General features: G+C 34.5%; 2 protein-coding genes and 3 pseudogenes across 3 annotated transcripts; 3 read left to right on the top strand and 2 right to left on the bottom strand.

The window, feature by feature from the left end:
- Positions 1 to 4,403, top strand: LOC120271735 (annotated as a pseudogene).
- A 1,610-nt stretch (positions 4,404 to 6,013) lies between these two features.
- Positions 6,014 to 7,449, top strand: LOC120271734 (annotated as a pseudogene).
- A 2,881-nt stretch (positions 7,450 to 10,330) lies between these two features.
- Positions 10,331 to 13,574, top strand: LOC120271496 (annotated as a pseudogene).
- Positions 13,575 to 14,265: 691 nt separating this feature from the next.
- On the bottom strand, positions 14,266 to 16,838 carry LOC120272669. 2 transcript variants are annotated; one of them, XR_005540232.1, is made up of 6 exons: positions 16,416 to 16,838; positions 16,109 to 16,318; positions 15,502 to 15,585; positions 15,296 to 15,419; positions 14,601 to 14,667; positions 14,266 to 14,402 (listed from the first exon to the last, which is right to left on the bottom strand). XR_005540232.1 is itself a non-coding variant. In XM_039279544.1 (5 exons), the coding sequence occupies exons 1-4, from the start codon at positions 16,605 to 16,607 to the stop codon at positions 15,327 to 15,329; spliced, it is 579 nt and encodes a 192-aa protein (XP_039135478.1). In that variant the 5' UTR covers positions 16,608 to 16,838; the 3' UTR covers positions 14,410 to 14,667; positions 15,296 to 15,326. The 2 variants fall into 2 exon arrangements, 1 of the variants encoding a protein (XP_039135478.1); XM_039279544.1 differs by lacking the exon at positions 14,266 to 14,402 and having other exon boundaries at positions 14,410 to 14,667.
- Positions 16,839 to 16,908: 70 nt separating this feature from the next.
- Positions 16,909 to 19,747, bottom strand: LOC120272670 (ras-related protein Rab5-like). The gene is made up of 8 exons (XM_039279545.1): positions 19,647 to 19,747; positions 19,507 to 19,581; positions 19,269 to 19,439; positions 19,130 to 19,178; positions 18,979 to 19,052; positions 18,404 to 18,497; positions 17,822 to 17,922; positions 16,909 to 17,195 (listed from the first exon to the last, which is right to left on the bottom strand). The coding sequence occupies exons 1-7, from the start codon at positions 19,683 to 19,685 to the stop codon at positions 17,822 to 17,824; spliced, it is 603 nt and encodes a 200-aa protein (XP_039135479.1). The 5' UTR covers positions 19,686 to 19,747; the 3' UTR covers positions 16,909 to 17,195.
- Positions 19,748 to 20,449: the final 702 nt, after the last annotated feature.

The following is a 20,449-nucleotide window of genomic DNA, read 5'->3' as shown; positions in this document are numbered from 1 at the left end:
CGAAGCGTTGAAGCAAAGCTTCCAAATTTCTCTCGATTTCGATCATTCGTTTGTTCTTGATCCGATTTTTTTGCCGGTTTGGAGGAATTTTTAGGGAATGAGGTGGTTTGATAGGCTCCGGTGTTTGTCCGATCCGAGTCACTTCGGCGAGGGTCTCATGATCTTTGGTCTTTACCCTAGATTGATTCCTATGCGTTGTAATTCGTCGTTAAATTCTATACGTGACTAAATCTTGATTTTGGTTTCGAGTTTTCTGGTTTTTGTTTCGATTCTGTTGATTCCCCCCTTTTTGGACGCCATGGAGCAGAAGAATTTCGTCGTTGGAGGTAAGTGATTGATGGATTTGTTAATTTTTTATATATTTGTGTTTGAATTGGAAATTTATGTTAATTTAATTTAATTTTGCAAGAAAGATTGTTTTTTTGGTTGTTGTTGTTGAATTTTTGGCTGATGCGTTAGAGATCTATTCGATTTGTGGTCTAGTTGGTTAAAATTTAAGGGGAAAAGAAGCGGAGTGAAGGACTTAGAAGAAGAATGTATTGGAACGTTTAGGCATTGCAATATTTAGGCTTACTTGTTTGGAAGGAAAGACATCGTAACTTTTTTGGAAGAAAAAATGTGAACTTTTGTTTGTTTTTGAAAAAGAGATTCAACTATTCTAGCCAGGCCTGTGCGGCTATAGCTAACAAATTTGATTTTCTCACAAAAATTAAGGAGAGATATGGTTTGCATAGGTCTTACCTGCAGTGGCTAAGGTAGTGTTAGATTCATTGGTGATTGTTAGTCTGTAGCCTTTATGTATCACATTGCTCGTCATTTAGGTGTATCTCTTCTTTGTGCAGGAGTCTGTTAATTTGAAATTTTTCAATTTTTTTTTTTAAATTCATTGTGTTTGAGAGCATGGAAAATTTTAAAAGAGTTAAATACTTGCTAGAAGCATGGAGTTTATGCTCTAGGAGGCTCATAACCATGTTGACCAACGACTTTCAATCAGCAATGATAGTGGATCTCTTTTAAACATCCTGTTTCCAACATATGCAAAGATATGAAATATTGAAGTATTACAGACTGAGGGATCCGGCCAATAACAAGAGAAATTGTATGCTCCAAAATTTAGTTAGTTGGACTCCTTTGAGTTATCTAGTTGGAAGGCGCTTACAATTTTCTTATAGCGGTGTATACATGAGCAGTCTCTTGACTGCAAATGCTGCAATTTTCTTGGTGTTCCCCACCCACCATGCATTATATTTGTGATAACTTCTTGTTTTTTACACAATCAGGTTCCTTTCTTACTTGCCTTGAGAGACAACACACTTCCCCCCCTTCAGTTATTGTAGTAGGTGGAGGAATATCAGGGATTGCAGCTGCTCGTGCATTATCAAATGCTTCCTTCCAGGTTTGGCATTTTGGTTTGCAGTTAATGCTCAATTATGTTTTTCTTATCATATTTGGTGATTCCATAATGTGTATTTTTCTTCACATGTGATCATATATATATATATATATAACAGATTTTCACTTTCCTGATCTTATTCTTTTAATTATTTATCTCTTGTTTAGGTCACTCTTCTAGAATCACGTAATCGGATTGGTGGTCGAGTCCACACTGAATATTCTTTTGGCTGCCCTGTTGATATGGGAGCATCATGGTTAGTTTCTTACCTGGTGCTGGCTCTTCTCACAACATATATTGGACGTTTATTTCATGGATAGGTTTTCTCTTTCTATTTGATCTCTCAGGCTTCATGGTGTCTGCAATGAGAATTCTCTTGCTCCATTGCTTCGGCAGCTTGGTCTCAGAATGTATCGCACTAGTGGTGATAATTCTGTCTTGTATGACCATGATCTGAGAGGTAAATCCTGTCTCTGCTTCTTTTTTTTTTTTTAATGGTTGTTTCATTTGATTAATGACATGTCTGATTTGTCTAACCTAATCTTTAAATCATATGGTGATGTTCCACAGAAAATTTCACTTGTTTTAGGTTTTGTAGATTACTGATTACATAATGTATCCTAGGACTATCTTGAAATATGTTTTGGTCAAATATTCTAGTTGGAAACCCAATTTATTCAGATGTTCTTTCAAGTTGATCATTCATATCAAACATTTGTTAATGGCTAAATGCATTCTTTTCTACAGCTATGCCCTTTTTGACAAAGATGGCCACCAAGTACCTCAGCAATTAGTTATTGAAGTTGGGGGAAGTTTGAAAAGAATTCTCAAAGAGGTAATCTATTTTTCTTTGTCATACTATCATCTAATGACATAATCTGATTTGATCATATTATGAAATGTTTATAATTTTTTCCTTGAGGATTGCAGACCATCAAAGTAAGGGATGAGCATGCTGATGATATGTCAGTGCTCCAAGCAATTACTATTGTTCTTGATAGGCATCCTGAGCTACGGTAAGGATGAATTTACAGACCTGCACATTTGCTTTGGTACCAACATGTTTTCTCCAAATGACCTGTCAAAAGTAAATAACCGTAAGTTTTGGTTTATAGGCAAGAAGGATTAGCATATGAAGTAATGCAGTGGTATATCTGCAGAATGGAAGCATGGTTTGCTTCAGATGTGGACAATATTTCTCTAAAAAACTGGGATCAAGTGAGTATTTCTAACCTGCGGTTGTGTTCTTTCTGCTCCATTTGGATATGATTTGTCATTGATTCTTTCCTAATCTTAAGCTAATGAACTTGGCATGCTAGTCTCCTAACACCAATTGTGTACGACTTTATTAGTAGCAACAGTACTTGTATGTAGCTGGATCCTAAAGCCTGGATTAGGGTTATGGCAGTCATCCAATTTTGTCTTTTTGTATTGAATTTGGTTCTTTTGGAATGATTTTTCCGGTCTATATTTCTGTCCGAGCTAAACTCAATCCAAAGAGAACAAATTTTTTTTTACTATGTATTTCATTAAAAACATTTCAGATTTAGGTAGGATTGTAATAATCTCATGCCATTAAACTTTTTACAGGCTGGTTTATGACAGGAAATATTTGATTTTTTTATAAGTTGTATCTATTCTTTTTCGAGAGATTGCAGCCCTAGAATATCATACTACTAGTTTTCCAATCGAAGGTGTTCTCATTGGGCATGGCATAGATTCTTCATATACGTATAACAGAAATCTATCATTGTTCACAGGTTTCTTGGTCATTTTTAGTCAGAGAAGAACTGCATCTGGACATAGGGATGTCATGTCCTTCCCCATTCCAAAAATTTTTACTTCCAACCTTTCTTTTTCTTTTTGCTTGTGTCTTTCATTTTATCTCTTGTTAGCCTAAATCCATTACAATTTGTCCAGAAAAATGTTATAACTTAATTTCCTCCCATGTTATAGAACACTAGTGCTTGTGTGAATTGTGCATTGCTATACTAAATATTTTATCTAATGGAAATGTTCAAGAGTTTAACTAACTTGATCATACCAATCCAATCTTTTATCTAAATGCAGGAGCATGTTCTCACTGAGTGGCCATGGACTTATGGTGGAGGTTACAACCCTTTAATTAAAAAAATCTTGCGAAAGATCTTGACATTCGTTTAAATCACAGGTATGTCTTTTATAGGAAATGGAATTACTGTTAATGTTTAATGTTCTTTGTGTTTTCAAAATCATATTTCTATTCCTCTAGGCATGTAAGCCGTGAAACATGGAAATCTAGAGAACTATAAATTAGTTGAATCACATACACCTCACGTCTCATATCCTTTTGAACTGTGATTCAGGGTAACACAAATTGTCCAATGTAGCAACAAGGTCATGCTCACTATCGAGACTGGGGGCTACTTTCGTAGCTGATGCCGCTATAATCACCGTCCCTTTAGGGCGTCCTTAAAGCAAATATGATTCAGTTTGTTCCTAGATTACCTGAATGGAAGACCTCAGCAATATCTGATCTCGGTGTTGTAATGAGAACAAAATTGCTCTGCACTTTGATACTGTCTTCTGGCCCAATGTAGAAGTGTTAGGTATCGTCGCTCCCACATCCTATGCTTGTGGTTACTTCCTCAATCTTCACAAGGCAACAGGAAACCCTGTTCTTGTATACATGGCTGCGGGGAGGATTGCGTATGACATCGAAAAGTTATCTGATGAAGAAGCTGCTAATTTTGCAATGTCTGAACTAAAGAAGATGTTACCTCATGCTAAAAAACCGGTAATAACATTCTTTCCTTTGCCTTGATTTTTGTTATAATGAATTGTAATAATTCACTGATTATTCTAGTTTTTGTATCAGATGGATTTTTTTGGTTTCTCGCTGGGGAATGGACCCGAATTCCCTTGGAGCTTATTCCTGCGATTTAGTCGGAAGCCGGGACTGACTTATGCCATAGGCTTCAAGCCCCTGTTAACAATCTTTATTTTTGCCGGGCGAAGCCATGAGCATTGACCACTCCGGAACTGTGCACGGCGCATACTCTTCAGGCAAATTAGCTGCAGAAGAATGCCGAAGGCGTTTATCGTTGCAGCATGGTTTTCCAGATCTTTTCCAAATTGTTCTTCGGGATGACATAAATGAAATTATGTTCCCTCTTCAAATTTCCAGGCTGTAATTGAATAGATCATTCGCAAGATCAATGAATATTGAATCTGTCAATGCAGACTGAATTTCTGAACACAAATGCATGAATTGTGTTCCATCTCATTTGTTTTTCTTTTTTACATGTAATCAGATGCTGCAAAAAAGCATTTTATGTTTCATCAGATTACATCATTAACATTTATTGATTATGTAATTATAATCAATGTTTAGTGGAATCGTGACGTTTTCGACTTGTCTTTGATGTTAATTCAAAGTAAAACATGCCGGTTTTGTTAGGTGAGATTGAAAGTACAAGCTAATAATTATATGATTAGATTAACTAAACCAACTTCTTTTCTTTTATGTTTTATGTTTTTTTTTCTTCTTTAATGTTTTATGTTTTTTTCTTCTTTAATGTAATGATTAAGAGGAATGTATTTGTCTGATACTTTGATTCTTATTTGATGGCCATAGAACAAGAAAAGAACTTTGTTTAAACTTAATGATTATGCTCTCTTGATGCTCAATACTTTTAAATTTTAATTTAATTGATATAATAAAAATAATATTTAAGTTGTGAGATTTTTTTTTCACTCACTAATTTCTTAAAACAGAAAGTTATTGAGCACTCAATAGAGGCTTCTTTCAGCATTTATATATATATATATATATATATATATATATAAATTTAAATTCGAAATCATTTACTTAAATTTATATTATATTGAGTTAATATTATTTTAGATAATGTAAGAGTCTTTTACATTAGAGATGAATTTTTTTTACAAAATAAATAATTATTGTAAAAAGATAAATAGAAAGAGAAGTCAAAACAAAGAAGGCTGCGCCAAATCTTATGTAACTTTTTTTTTCCAGGTTTTATAGCTGTTAGCCACCAACTTTCTCATCTTTGAATAATAGTCTCATGTTATTTAATTAAATAAATATTAAACTCAAACATATAATTGAGACTTTATTTTGCTAAAAAATAAAATAATTCTTGTATTTATATATACTATTACAAGTAAATATCATGACTCAAGATTATCATTAAACTAAGTTCTCAATTTATTTATTTTTTTGAGTTTAGGAATAAATTGACAAAAAAATAATTAATAAAAATCAAATAATGTGCATCACCTTTTTTTCAAAAAGTGCATCACGCATCAATTGATAGCTTTTATATAATTGAAAAGTATTTTGGAAAAGACTAAATCATAAGCATGAAAAGTTTCTCTAAAGACCAAAACAAATCATCACATTGCCTTAACCTATCCAAATGCATGTTCTTTGTTGACAATGTGTGACTTTGTGTGCATTCTATAAATTGCACCACTTCTCAATGTTTCTCATATCATCCTTCTTTTCACTTTTTATAAATCCATCTGTTCTTCTTTAGACTTGGAGGAAAATCCAAAAAGATACCCTTTGAGCAATAGTAAAAAATGTTGATCATGAAGCTTGCATGTTTTGTGTTAATGACATTCACAATGTCCATTGATGCAAAACTTACACCGAATTACTACTCGAAATCATGCCCGTTTGCACTCCCGATTATTCGAGCTATTGTCGGGGACGCAATTGTGAAGGAACGTCGCATGGCAGCTTCTCTCATTCGTCTTCATTTTTCACGACTGTTTTGTTCAGGTCAGCCGAGTTCAATTCAACTCAAAAGCTTAAATTGATATAAATAATTATTTATTAATTATAATAATATTATAAGAATATAACAAATGTTTTTTTTAATGGTTTTTTACAGGGATGTGATGCATCAATTCTTCTAAAAGAAAATCCATCTTTTGAAACTGAACAAAAAGCTTTGCAGAATTTTAAATCTGCAAGAGGGTATGAAGTGATTGACAAAATTAAATCTGAAGTGGAAAAAGCATGCCCAGGAGTTGTTTCTTGTGCTGATATCCTCACAATTGCAGCTCATGATTCTTCCCTATATGTAAATTTAAAAACTTTTTACTCTAGTACTTTTTTTATTCTAGTTATTTTTTTACTATTCATATTACATTAATTTTTGATAAAAAAATAAATATTTAAATACATAGCCACCACAGTAATAAATCCGTAGTTAAAAGTATTTGACTCTCATGCGAGAATGTCAATAGTTTGACTCCTCCGAAAATATAATTGAAGTGTAATAATTAAAAGTTTATGTATGCTCAAGGTAGAGGCTAGTCCAGAGTTAATTAATTACCATTTACCATTTACCATTTGGCAATTGAAAATCAGATGAATGGTCCAACATGGAGGGTGAAGCTTGGAAGAAGAGATTCAACAACAGCAAACAAACAACTTGCAGAGCAAAACATTCCAAAAGCTTTTGATGATTTAGATGCACTTATCACTTCATTTTCCAGACAAGGTCTCAGTGTTAGAGACATGGTAGCCCTCTCAGGTTTCTTTCTTAACTTAAAAATCTTAATATTTTTTCTTATTATAAATTAAGTTACCAATGTCAAAGGGAAACAAAATAATTAAATTAAAAAAAACTAAAATTATACAAAAACATGCAGGTGCACATACCATAGGACAAGCTCAATGTGCAACATTTAGAGATAGAATCTACAAAGAGAACAACATTGATACCGGGTTTGCGAAAACCCGACGGCGCTCATGCCCGGAGAACACCGGCCGGAACAATAGCTTGGCCCCACTTGACCAGGCCACACCAAACCTGTTTGATAACAAGTATTACAAGAACCTGATCCAGAAAAAGGGTCTACTTCATTCAGACCAGGTTCTATTCAATGGTGATTCAACTGATGCTATTGTTACTAGTTATAGCAAGAACATTGATGTATTTTTCAGGGATTTTGCATCAGCAATGGTGAAAATGGGTGATATTAATCCACTCACTGGGTCTTCTGGTGAGATTAGAAAGGTTTGTAGTGTTGTTAATTAATCAGAGAGAAGTTTAATTCTTTATTTATTTTTTTTTTTTTTGGCAAGTGTTTATATGTGTTGTGTTGATTTGTTGTTTGTCTTACTTTCAAGAAGTTGTATTTGTTTGTATTATGGGTGCTTGTTCAATCTTTTGAAATAATAAGATGTTATGTTTGTTGATATGTTAAAAAATTGTTTGGCTACTATGTTATTGTATTTGTTAAACAAGAAATTATATTCTTGGCAATGTCTTTTCTTTAGTAATTAATTGTATTTTAATGGAAGAATATAAGTGGTTTTATTTAAAAGAATTCATGGCCATCGATAAATTCAATGTTCAAAAATATAGAATAGTAAAAAAATTCTTATTCCAATTTCATTATTTTTTTTGTTTTATATTCATGCAAATTAAACATTAAATAATACGAAAAATTTTGTATACTATAATGATGTTCTTTTATTGGGCACGACTTAGGGTGAAGTGCAATGGGTGGAGTTAGTGTAGTTACTAATAACATGATGACATGTGTCCCACTAATAACTAATATTTAAATTTTAGTTTTCATTTTCTCCTTTTAACTCTTCTCTCCCGTTAGCTTTAATTGTTCCTCGAGATTTTACAAACAAAAAAGGGCACACTTCTTTCCTACTCTCTTCTCTTCCATCTTTCTTCATTTTGTTAATAAAAAAAATATCATTAGTAATTGAATTAGTTATACTAATCTCCATCAAACAAACTCAACCATATCATAACAAAAAAATATATCAACAAATAAATCAATTAATCTACTTCACTCACTCCCTTGTCTTCAATCCAATAATTAAAAAAAAAAAACAACCATATTATAACAAAAAAATCATGAGACATCACACAAACACGTTTAATTTAACATGCATGTCTCTTTATAGATTAGCTATGAGAAAACATAAAATATATTGTTAAACTTAATAAAAAAAACATTTTACTGATGAAAAATAGATCACCTTGTCATCATATAATTAGATAATAATTTGAAATAGAACATTTGTTTATCATAATCACCACATTCTTTAGTCTCCAACCAAATAAAGACCAACTATATCATAACCAAAACAATAAAAACAAAAAAAGAACAACTGAATATGATTCATTCTTCAGTTACATCCATCTCATCTTGATAAGTACACTTTTTTTGAATCTAATTGATTAATGTAGTCACAATTACTTATGTTGGGAAGCTTGTTCAGTCAACAAGGAGTTCACACATGAAGATGACTCTTGCAATAAAAATTTCAAAAATAAACATAAAAAAATTATTCCAAAAGTTATAATACAATTGGTAGTATAAGTAGTAATAAGACAACCAATAAATACAAAATTTACTAGTAATAGATACCTCCATTCATCAAGAAAAAACATTAAAAATTTAATCAAGGTAAAAATAACCAAAGAAATTAGCAAGAAACATAGCAAGTAATTATAACAAAAAAGAGAGTAAGTATTCACCGAGCTAAACTTGTGCAATTTTTCATATTGATAACCTTGGATTATTGGTTTTTCGTGCTAATTTTTGGACAGGTTTAAAGCATAAGAAAAAAAACATATTATTGTATAAAGAAGGACGCCATTGGAAAAAAAAAGGAAAGAAGAAGAGAAGAACGAGGAAAGGTAGAAGTTCAAGAACCATAGAAGAGAGTGGGAAAGAAGTGTGCCCTTTCTTGTTTGTAGAATCTCGATGAACAATTAAAGCTAACAGGAGAAAAGAGTTAACAGAGGAAATAAAAACTAAAGTATATAAATTTGTTATTAGTGGGACACATGTCATTATGTTATTGGTAACTACACCAACTCCACCCATTGCACTTCAGCTAAAGGGCGTTTATTTCACTGTAAGTGAGGGGAAGTTAGGAAATGAGGGAAGTGTCACTCCCCGAGTGGGGAAGTGATATCACCTCGGGGACTCGTGTTCATTTGTCGAAAGTCGAGTAATAGAATCGGGACGATTTAGTGTTGGATGAAGTTTCCATGAGTTCAAAAAATACTTTTGAAGTGAAAATAAGTTTAGTTTTTAGATCGACTCACTTCCCCCACTCAAAGAAAAATATCAAGTAGGCTAGCTCAAAATCCACTTTAGTCGGAAGTGGAAGTGCCACTTCCCCACTTCAAGACAAACGAACACCGGAAGTGGAGGATGTCGCACCACTCACCCTTCACTTCCGAAATCAACACGCCTAAGTCTTGCCCTATAAACAAATCAAACGGACTCTGATGTATGATTTAAGTACCATTTAAAAAAAATTAGGTGCATTTAAAATGATTTTCTGCATGTTAATAATAAATAAATAAATAAATAAATAAATAAAACTCTTTTGCTAGCCTTTATCAACAAGTAAATATATTTAAAAATAAATTAATAAATAAAAATATTTTTTTTGTGTTCATATGTTTTTGAACCATATCTCGTCAAATATATAAATATATATATATATATATATATATATATATATATATATAAATGCAAAATAATTCATCTTAACAAATCTCAGGTAAAAAAAATATTTAAAAATTAAAAATTATAATATATAATATTGTATATAAACGTGGAGTTAATACCTTAATATATACAGTGAAAAATAATTGATTTATATAATAATTTATAAAGACGGATAAACCACTTCTTTAAAACATTATGTAAAAAATTTCTCAGAATAAATATTTTCTTAGGGGCATAAACGTAATCTTTCAAATATTCACGTGCAGTGAATTTCCTTCAATAAATATACGGCTCAGATTGAGAGATCAGCGAAGTAATCTTGAAATCTCAGCCGTCAATCACTCATCCCACGTGACCAAATTCCCAAACCCTAGAAATCTCCATTCTCCCAAACCCTAGGACTCCGCCAGATCTCCGACTCTCTCCTCCGTCTACGTCCATGGCGGCTCTCAGCCGCTTCCTCCGTGCCACGGCTACTGCCGCTAGAGGCATGTCGACGGTGGCTCCAGAATCCAGTGTGATATACCCGGCAGGGGCTTGCTGCTGGGCCGAATATGGGTTCCTCGGTGACGTTGGTGGAGACGAGGGATCTGGGTGAGAGGAACGTCCAATGGGTTTTCCTTGGTTGCCCTGGTGTTGGCAAGGGTACGTACGCCAGCCGGCTCTCGCAGCTCCTCGGTGTTCCTCACATCGCCACTGGCGACCTCGTCCGCGAAGAGCTTAGCTCTTCTGGTCCCCTTGCTCAACAGGTCCTCATCCTTTTTCTTGCTTTGATTTGGGAAATTCAGTGTTTTTTTTTTGGTTGAGTTTGGTGATCTATGAATGGTATTGTGCGTTTGTTGTTGGTTCTTGATGTGATAATCTTGGTGTTATTTCAATTTAGGATGGATTGATAGTATGTTGTAAATGAATTGTGGAAATGCATGACAAGATTAGTACATTTGATCCTCAGTTTGCAATATACTTAATTTTTATTGGAAAATGATCTTTAGGATGCGTTTACTACTTTGAGCATGTGAGGATGATAAATGGTTTTTTTTTTCTTTCTCACTGAAAAGTTGAGCTTTTTATTATTGTTTTTCTGAAAAATTGTAGTTTTATGGTTCAATGCATTCTTATATGCTGAAAATGTGGTTACTGTAGTTACTATATGTTGTTTGAACTTTGAAAGAACATGCTTTATTGAGATGATGAATGTAGCATTCACTTCACATGAAACAAAAATTTCAGTGGGATAAAGACAAAGTTTGCAACAGTTTTTAAGTTGGTAAAATTTACTGTACTTACATTTGTATTGCATTCAATTTTGTTGGATTTTATTTTCTATAAAGAGATTGAAAGTGTTTATGTAAGGCAAGTGAGTTTTATTTTGTTATTTTTTCTGTTCCATTTTACAGCTTGCTGCCATTGTGAATCAAGGCAAATTGGTGTCTGATGAAATAGTAATAGATCTGCTATCCAAACGACTTGAGAATGGGGCTGCTAAAGGTGAATCAGGATTCATTCTTGATGGTTTTCCTCGGACAATTAGGCAAGCTGTAAGCATCTCCTAATCCAATTTATACTGATTGTGAAGCATTAGAAATTGCTATCATGCATCCCATAATAATGAATTTATGTGTATGAATCACTGTATCTTGTTAATTAGATAAATCTGTCTTATAATGCTTTACTCTAGTTCCTGGAAGACTTGTAGAATGGCTGGTGGAACCCCACAATCAGTTCACAAATAAAGCTAAGATAAGAGTAATGATAAAATTCAAATTATAATCCTTCTTGCCCACAACTCCAGAAGGATTGCTGTACTAGATCATAAAATGCCTAGGATATATATGTTGCACCCTCAGTTTGTGTGCTAGCTAAAGCAGGTGATCGGATCCTTTTATGCTAGAATATCAGAGAATTCTGTTCCAGTGATGTTTAGCAATTGATATGTGTAAACAAAATGTAGGAAATACTGGAGGGAGTGACTGACTTAGACTTGGTGCTCAATCTCAAGCTAAGAGAAGATGTGCTGATTGAAAAATGCCTTGGGAGAAGAATTTGCAGCCAATGTGGAGGGAACTTCAATGTTGCCTCCATTAGTGTCAAGGGGGAAAATGGAATGCCTGGTATCTATATGGCCCCACTCCTCCCTCCCTCACACTGCACCTCAAAGCTCATTACTCGATCTGATGATACTGAAGAGGTGGTGAAAGAGCGCCTCCGGATATACAATGAAATGGTATTTCATAACTTTCATCTTGTCATTTTCTCCATAAGCTAATATTTCTTTGTTTCTTTATGAACATGCGTAGTATAATTAAGTTTTATAACTTTAGACATCATACTTCAATATGGAGAAAGTTCAAAACATAGTAGTGATCAATCTTTCATGCTCTATTGTTTGCTGTAGAATGTTTATTCATCTAATTATTTAATGTGGATGTATGTTGCTCTCAAGATTACTTACAAGGCATCTGAAGAAAATCAAACTACCAAGATCATTATAAACTGCAGTGTCAGGCACTTTGATAGCTCTCTATTGTTACCTATTCATGTGAGCTGAAATTAGCTAATCTAAATTTACCCCTAGATTACCAAATAACTGGGAATCCAAATGGTCAGAATCTGTCTTTCGACTCTTGCCAAACACCATTGACTTGAGGCTCGAATGAGTAACATGATCAACTTTTAGATGCTAAAGCAATTCTAAGGGCTTTGCCAGGCATTATTTAAGATTAGCAAATGAGACCTTTCATGCAATGAAGAAGAGTGGTAATTTGTTGGTAACAATCTTGATAATTTCATTAGTATGGTCTTGTCATGCTTTGCATTTAACCATTGTTACCTGTTTTGATTAGTACAAAATGTAAATAAAAATGAAATACTAAACCACAATCTTCCTTAAATAAACATATTTTTACAGCTAAAATAGAAGTTCACCTGGTTGATGGAATATGTTTTGTTCAAATGGTGCAATGTAACTTGCATGGACTAATATGTGTGTAACCTCACACGTGATATTCCCATGATTATTAGCTACAAGCTCTTGTCGTATTTACTAATTTCACACAGTAATTTTTACCATCAGTATCAATTGTTCATCCACTTGGCATCTCTGTGTAGCAAGAATATACCTGATTCATGTTTCAGATTTCTGCTCTAAGTTGAAAATAATTGGAATCTCTGTGCAGAGCAAACCGGTGGAGGAGTTCTATACTAGTCGAGGAAAACTACAAGAGTTCGATCTACCCGGAGGAATTTCAGAGTCCTGGCCAAAGCTGTTGGAAGCATTAAACATTGAAGATTCCGATCACAAACAATCTGCAGCAGCATGATCGGCCATTGGTGAGCTACTGTCTGGCTGCACATTGGAGGTTATTTTAGACAAAATTTTGGTTTTATTTATATTGCGCCCCAAATAAAGTGGGCAGCAGTTTGGCTATTGATTTTCATTTATTCGAAGGTCGGTTTGATCGATTGCTTACGTCCATGTCATGATTTCCAAAAAGATGGTGTTAAGTGAGACAAATGCAATTTGGCATGATACTAAATTTTGATTTCATTGGTATGGCTGGCATATGCCAAACACATTGTTTAGTTACCTCGCAGTTTAGTTTATTTGGGGTTTTACCCTTGAGAAGGTTCAATTCAATATCATAGTGAAGAGTATGGTCCGTTACCATGATATTTGGCTATAATTTATTGTTTTACTTGAGTGTTTTTGTTTGTAATCACCGGTGGGATCACAAGGTTGTTTTGATGTACGCCAATGATTTTGGCATCTGAATTAAACAAATTAACTTTTTTGATATGACAAACATATTTAGGGCCAGTTTGGATGGCCCTAAATTCCATAGGAATAGTATTCATTCTTATGAAATTTAGTATTACAAAATTACCTATGGAATTTTGTAGGAATGGGTGTTTAGTTTAGGAAGCAAATGTGTTTCATCGGAAAAAAAATTATAGCCATCAATTGTTTTCAACTTGTAATATATAATTTATATAAAAAAAAAACTTTATATATAAATATATAAAGAGTAGGAAAAACATTTGCGGTTATTTTTGGACCAAAATATTTATAAAAATGAATTAAAAAAAAAAAATCAAACACATACTTCCCCTTAAATGTCCTTCCCCTCCTTTATCCAGGTATTAAAAATTTTTTTTTTATGAAATGTGAGTAAATTATTTGTCGAAGATATGCAGATATGAAATTATCATCTCGACATCTGTGCTCTTACTCTGATGAATTACTCTAATGAATTGAGATTCCAATCTTTTTTGACAAGGATATAAACACTTTATAGAAAAATTCAGGTCAATGAATTAAGATATCATTAACAAATATTATAAAGTTATATTTAATTGGCTAAACAACATTTGGAAATCTTCAATTTCCTCCAAAACGAAAAGTATATATTATCTGATTATCCCTGAGAATCTACAATCAGACCAGAGTTCATTTGCACCCAAAATAAAAATGAGTCAATCAGAGTGGCGCGGGTAATACCTAGCAGAGCAAGTTGGGATATGATATTAGCTACAAATGCTTCTATTGTGCCCTGTAGTATAGAAACTCAGAAAAACAGGGCATTAACATGTACAAGCACTGGGTTGGAAACTGGATAACAGTCATTTGCGTCTCTAATTTCTTATCAACGGGCCAATTAATTATGCTGCAGGGGAGACAATGGTTTTCTAGGTGTACCTTTATTTTGAGGATCCGGAGCTTGTTCAGGGTTGCCTCCTCCCTTTAATGTTGATTTTGGCTTTCCCTGCAAACAATAAAAAATATAAGTATGTCACTTTGTTTAGACTTCTGGTATCCAAGTAATTCCCATAACTGACAAAAGAGCAGATCAAGCATAACAAGGAACATCTAATATAAGATTAAGAATATAGACAGGATCCTCTGTTGCCAGTCTTCCACACACGACTCAAAACACGTCAATCATGTATCATGTTGATGTTGTCATGATACAACAAAGTAGTAATGTAGTATTCATCAAGCTTGACAACTTTTAAAGACGGAGCTGGTGAACAGGATGACACCTGAACATTTTCTGTATTCATCCAGCTTGACACAACTTTTAAAGTTCTGGGAATAATGGTGTGTGGGCGTCAAACAACTAACCTAAGAATGGCATGCGGATATTAACAACTAAAAGGACCTATAGACCCACCAAGCTACATATATGAATGACATAATATTACTCAAAAATCACCTGAACCATTGATTTTCAGAGACTTCAAAAATTGTTTTTGATGGGGGTGAATTACTCACTCTGGTTATATGCCTTACAGATACAAACAATGACTTAGCTCCAGTAAGCACATCTACCATCGTTCAGAATTAGGACCAGCAAAACTCAAAATTAAAAAATATGAATTTTTTTTTCTTACCTCAACAGAAGCACCAGCAGAATGTTGGTCATCAGTTTCTTGGTGCTGTCTTTCTTTTTAACTGCGCCAACAACCTCCTATTCTCTTGGTCCAGGAGTTTATTTTCCTCAAAGAGTGCCTTAACCTAGAAGGAAGCAAACAGATTATATTTTGATTTGCAGTCACAAAAAAGGGAAGAAAAATAAAAAGCTCATTTACATTTTTACCTCGTCTTCAGCTCTGCAAAGATTGATCCTCATTTGTTGCTTATCCTGTTTCAGTAACCCAATTTCATCCACTAATCTCACAACCTAGCGCATACAGAAAATTTTGAAACAAAATCACCATCATATGAAGTTCTCAAATTTAAGACAAGAAGATAATAAAAACAAGTCTCTGATCATAGAGAGGCCATTGCACAGTCCAAAACTTGCCTTTTCTACTCAACTGAACAATTTCCCGATTAAAATCACAATTGAGTAAATATAGATCTCAGAACCACACAGGTTAGAACAATTCCCACTTCAAGACCAGATTTAGGTTTGTGATAGAGAAGGCTATATAGCCTCATTGTATTGAAGCTAATTATATCATTTGCAATAACAAAGAAAAACAAGAGGATCGACTCAAGATAATATCATTAACAATTTCTCACATTGGGGGATTCTCAGGCCTGAAAAAAAATCCAATTATCTAATCAAGGTAATTCAATGAATATAAACACATAAACTGAAAAAACAAAATGCAAGATTGCTGTTTTTTTCACCCTTTTTTTCAATTAAGCAAGATTAGTATCTCCATCAAATTCCAAAAGGGCAATGACAGTGATCTCACCGAGTTATCCAGAAGACATTCTTGGAGAGCATCGTTCTCCTTTCCCAACTCATCACAAGCCTCCATAAGCCTCTTGAGATCCCGCTCATACCGCAAGCACTCTTCTTCCAGACAGGCGCAATGTTCGGTCAATGCCCGATGTTCCGAGATCATCGCTGCCTTCTCCTCGATGCACTTCCTCAGCTCCAGTGCATTCATACTCGCCTCCACCTATTCCACAACGAAGAGCCCCAAGATCACCCATCAGAGCCCAAACCAAAAACCCTAAAATCAAGATCGGGGAAACAAGAGGTTCAATGGATCAGACCCGGCACTCCTCCAGCCGCCGCTCAGCATCTTCAAGGCGATCACCGAGGAGAAAAATATGGTCCTGCAGGCGGTGGCGCTCATCCTCGGAGGCGATGAGTTTGAGGCGGAGAGTCCGAGCAGGGATGGGGAGGCCGACAGAGTCCTCAATGGATTCACGGATGTACTCATCGGTCTCCGGCGAGAGATCCATCACCAGCGAGAGAACCAAAAACCCTAACCCTAACCCTAACCCTAGCACTGGAAAAATGGGGTGTTGGAGCTTCGTCTCGAGAGAAAAAGCGAGGGATGATCGATCCACAGATTTGAAACTCCTTAACGGGTTCGGATTCTTTTGAGACAAGATCCGTTATCAATCCCGAATCCGATATGAAGATGACGTCATATGGAGTTGCCTCGGGATTTACACACGGATGCATTCGGATTCGTGTGTGTGCGTTTCATTGTTATTTATTTCCTTCAAATAACAATAAGAATATAACACAATAGACTCATTCAAACACTGAAATTACATAAATCTCTCTGATTAATACATAAATTTAAACAAATAAACAAGAGAAATTCTGACAGCTTTCATGGACAGTAATTATATTTATATTTCACAGCATAACATTTGAACATTTACAGGATCAACAAAGATGGACAACTTGAACACAAGTGATATTTCCAAATGCAAACCAATTTGCCAACCTGAAAGCAAGCTCCCATTCAATGGTTTCATATTCTTTCACTTGCATCACATGGAAGTAGGAGAGTAAGCAAGCATTTGAAGGCCAACAACCTGATCAGTAACAATCGGTGAGGTATAAAGCAAACAAGATCAAATTGAAGACTAGTAATTGCATTTACATCATTGCTAAAAGTGGTTAAAAGTTGGATGAAAATGCTCCAATTTAGTCTTGATTGACAAAGTAAATCACACATATGCCAAACTTAAAGAATAATACATAATCAATACTATTCGGTAAAATAAATGTAATCATTCAAGTGGTAGTGTTTTCCGTTGTTACTGATATTGTGAGAAGAAGTTCCAAATAAATGTGGAGAAAACAGTGTAGACTAGCATTGAAGAAAGAGTGATAGTAGTCCAATAGCTAGACTAAATCAAACTAAATAATGCATGCCGGGGATTTGCTTTCATGGCTAGCCCTGTACTCGTGCAACTTTGGATGGTTTCCTAACAGCAGTGGAATAGCAATAGCCTCAAAAACTTTATTTAAATTGATTTCCTACTTCTCTTATTTGTTTGTTTCAAAACCTAGAAACGAAGTCACCCTGTGTTATATGCGGCTACTAACTTCGATTAATGCAGTCATATCTTATCCTACCACTTAATCACATTTCAATTAAAGCACAAATAATGCATTCCTCATGATATGAGTAGGCCATAGTTTCATCTAGTAATACCTAAGAACAGCATGCAGAAGTCTGCACTTGCTCTGCAGGTCTATTGGCAAGGACCATCCCAGAGGGGTTCTGAGCTGGTTGGGCACGCGGTAACCTTCTTGCTGCATGTGAGAAAAATACTTGCATCATGAAATACGAAACTCATTTTGTTGAATAACCAGGAATAGACACTAGTTTTGGAAGCAATTTTGCAGGATAACCTATAGAAGATCAAATCATATATCTCAACCATTGATATCAGCAATGCATTGTAAGGCAGTTTATGCAAAAAAGATAATGAAAAGTGCAAATAATCTACGAAACTTATTCACACCAAAAATTCAGTGGCACCATTTACTTAGATATGTTAACAAAAATGGGATTTTCTAGGAGGTGCAAAATTCCAAATGCAACTATCTTCATTCACATTATTACAATAAAACCATTATTAGGACAATAAACAAATGAGATATCCTTTATGTATAATCAAATCTGAACATTCCATCATGATACCTAACAGAACTACAAGTGAATTCTAAAATTAGAAAAGTCAAGAACTAATAGTCATTTTCTACCAGATAAAGGAAATAGAAAAGACTTCACCTATTTCAACAAAAATGTCATTCACATTGACAGTAGTCTTGGCAGATGTTTCCATGAAAAAAAGACCATTCTCATCAGCATATGAGCGTGCTTCCTGCATCATTAGTCATGACTTAGAAACAACAAACATAAAGTAACTCAAATAAGATCTAAAGCCAATATTCAATAATAAACTTAGGTACATCAGCGACTCATTAACAAGTGAAGCATAAGTTTCCCACTCAGGAATCCATATATCTCTACACATCCTTTGACAAGAAATAGGTCAGCGCTTGAAGATAAGTTACACACTCCAACATGGAACAATTCCAGGTTAAAATATAATTCAAGATGTCAAACCACCTGTTGATTGATCCTAGATTTCCACCAAAACTGAAGTGAACTAAAACTAAATTAAGATCACCAGATCGCTTAACAAATGCAATACTATTGAATTACATAAAAAAACCAAGTCATAAAGCAAAAATTTCTCAAAGTGCTGAATAATTCTATTGCAGAGAGGACAATTTGAAAGCATGAGCATAAGAACTCAAGGACACATTAATTTGACAAGAAGATTGATTTTGCAAACTTGCCTCAGTTGTGACCTTTCTTTTATCTTGCAAATCCACCTTATTTCCAGCTAAAGCCGTCACCATGTTTGGATTGCCTGCGATTGAACACATCCACACTTTCAATTCCAGAGCCACATTAAATGCACAAAAATTACAACATTAAACAACAAACCTTGCTTCTGGAGCTCCAAGACCCATTTTTTCGCTCGCTCAAACGATTCCTACAACAAAAAAAAAACAAATTTTCATCAAGAAAACCAGAAAAGGAAACCGAAATTCATACATTCAAGCATTTAATCAGTGACATTTACAGTGCTGGTGATATCGTAGACAATGATGGCGGCGGCGGCACCGCGATAATACATGGGAGCGAGACTATGGTATCGTTCCTGCCCGGCGGTGTCCCAGATCTCAAGCTTCACTGTGGCATCACTCACGGCGAGCGTCTGCGAGAAGAAAGCCGCCCTGATTGTCGACTCCTGCAATCCAAATCAAGCTGAAAAACCAAGCCCCAAAACCCTAAATCCGCAATGAATCAAAAAAAGACCTGAATTCAAGGAATTGGCCCTTGACGAAGCGAAGGACGAGACTAGACTTGCCGGTTCCCATGTCACCAAGAAGCACCTGCGAATCGAGAGAGATGGAGATGTTGAATGAGAGATGAAGGTCGGAAGAGATGGAGGACTTACGAGCTTGGCGTTGAGGTGGTTGTTTCCGATGGTCGCCATCGCCGGAGAAGGAGAAGTTGCGAAGGTTTTTTGTTGTTGTTCCAGAGAATGACTGAAATGGAAGTCTTGTCGTCCTTATTTTCCAACTAAATTTGGAACTTTGCATATATGACCCTGTAAAAATTTTATAATTTATATATAATGATAAAATTCCTTATTTTCCAACTTATATTTTTTTATTTATTTATAATTTGGAAAAATCTGCATGTATGGCCCTATGAAAATTTATTATTTATATTCACTTGTAAAATTCTTTTTCACTTGGTTTAAAAACGGCCTCGGCAAATAGACGGTGGTGCTTGCAAGCCAAAGCGGCCTTTTTAATTTTTTTAATTTTTATTTTTATCAATGAAAGTCCTGTTTGATTCTTTTCTGTCAGGCCACGTATAAAAAAATATTAATTTTGGCTCTTTTAAGTAAGATAAATTTTTTTAATTTTTAATTTAGTAAATTAATATTGCAGTGAATATGCCAAACATTAATCACATTACTTTGATTAACAATGATGACTATTGGTTAGCCCAGTGATAATTACATGCAATGGGTGAGTAAAAGTGTAAAGTTTTGACTGTGTACCAGAGTATTATTACAATATTATAGTGACACCGTACAAGTTTTGTAGTTGTATTAATTATTCATATAGCGTACTAGGCCTAGATATTGTTTATGGTATTATTTCAAATAAATTAACTAGCTAGATCCCTTGTGAGTGGTGTTAATTATATCCCTCTTCTTCCAGAGTTTTAAGGTAAGAGAAATTTATT

Source organism: Dioscorea cayenensis, chromosome 11 (assembly GCF_009730915.1).
Source record: "Dioscorea cayenensis subsp. rotundata cultivar TDr96_F1 chromosome 11, TDr96_F1_v2_PseudoChromosome.rev07_lg8_w22 25.fasta, whole genome shotgun sequence".
NCBI classification, from domain to species: Eukaryota; Viridiplantae; Streptophyta; class Magnoliopsida; order Dioscoreales; family Dioscoreaceae; genus Dioscorea; species Dioscorea cayenensis.
This window is presented reverse-complemented; position numbering and strand designations above follow the sequence as displayed.

Coding starts and splice junctions, on each gene's coding strand:
- LOC120272670 (XM_039279545.1), bottom strand. CDS start 19,685: ATGGCGACCATCGGAAACAACCACCTCAACGCCAAGCTC. Junction 18,498..18,978: donor AAAGAAAGGTCACAACTGAG/GCAAGTTTGCAA, acceptor CTAATGATGCAG/GAAGCACGCTCATATGCTGA. Junction 17,923..18,403: donor TGACATTTTTGTTGAAATAG/GTGAAGTCTTTT, acceptor TCTCACATGCAG/CAAGAAGGTTACCGCGTGCC.
- LOC120272669 (XM_039279544.1), bottom strand. CDS start 16,607: ATGGATCTCTCGCCGGAGACCGATGAGTACATCCGTGAATCCATTGAG. Junction 15,586..16,108: donor AATGTCTTCTGGATAACTCG/GTGAGATCACTG, acceptor TGTATGCGCTAG/GTTGTGAGATTAGTGGATGA. Junction 15,420..15,501: donor TTTGCAGAGCTGAAGACGAG/GTAAAAATGTAA, acceptor GCTTCCTTCTAG/GTTAAGGCACTCTTTGAGGA.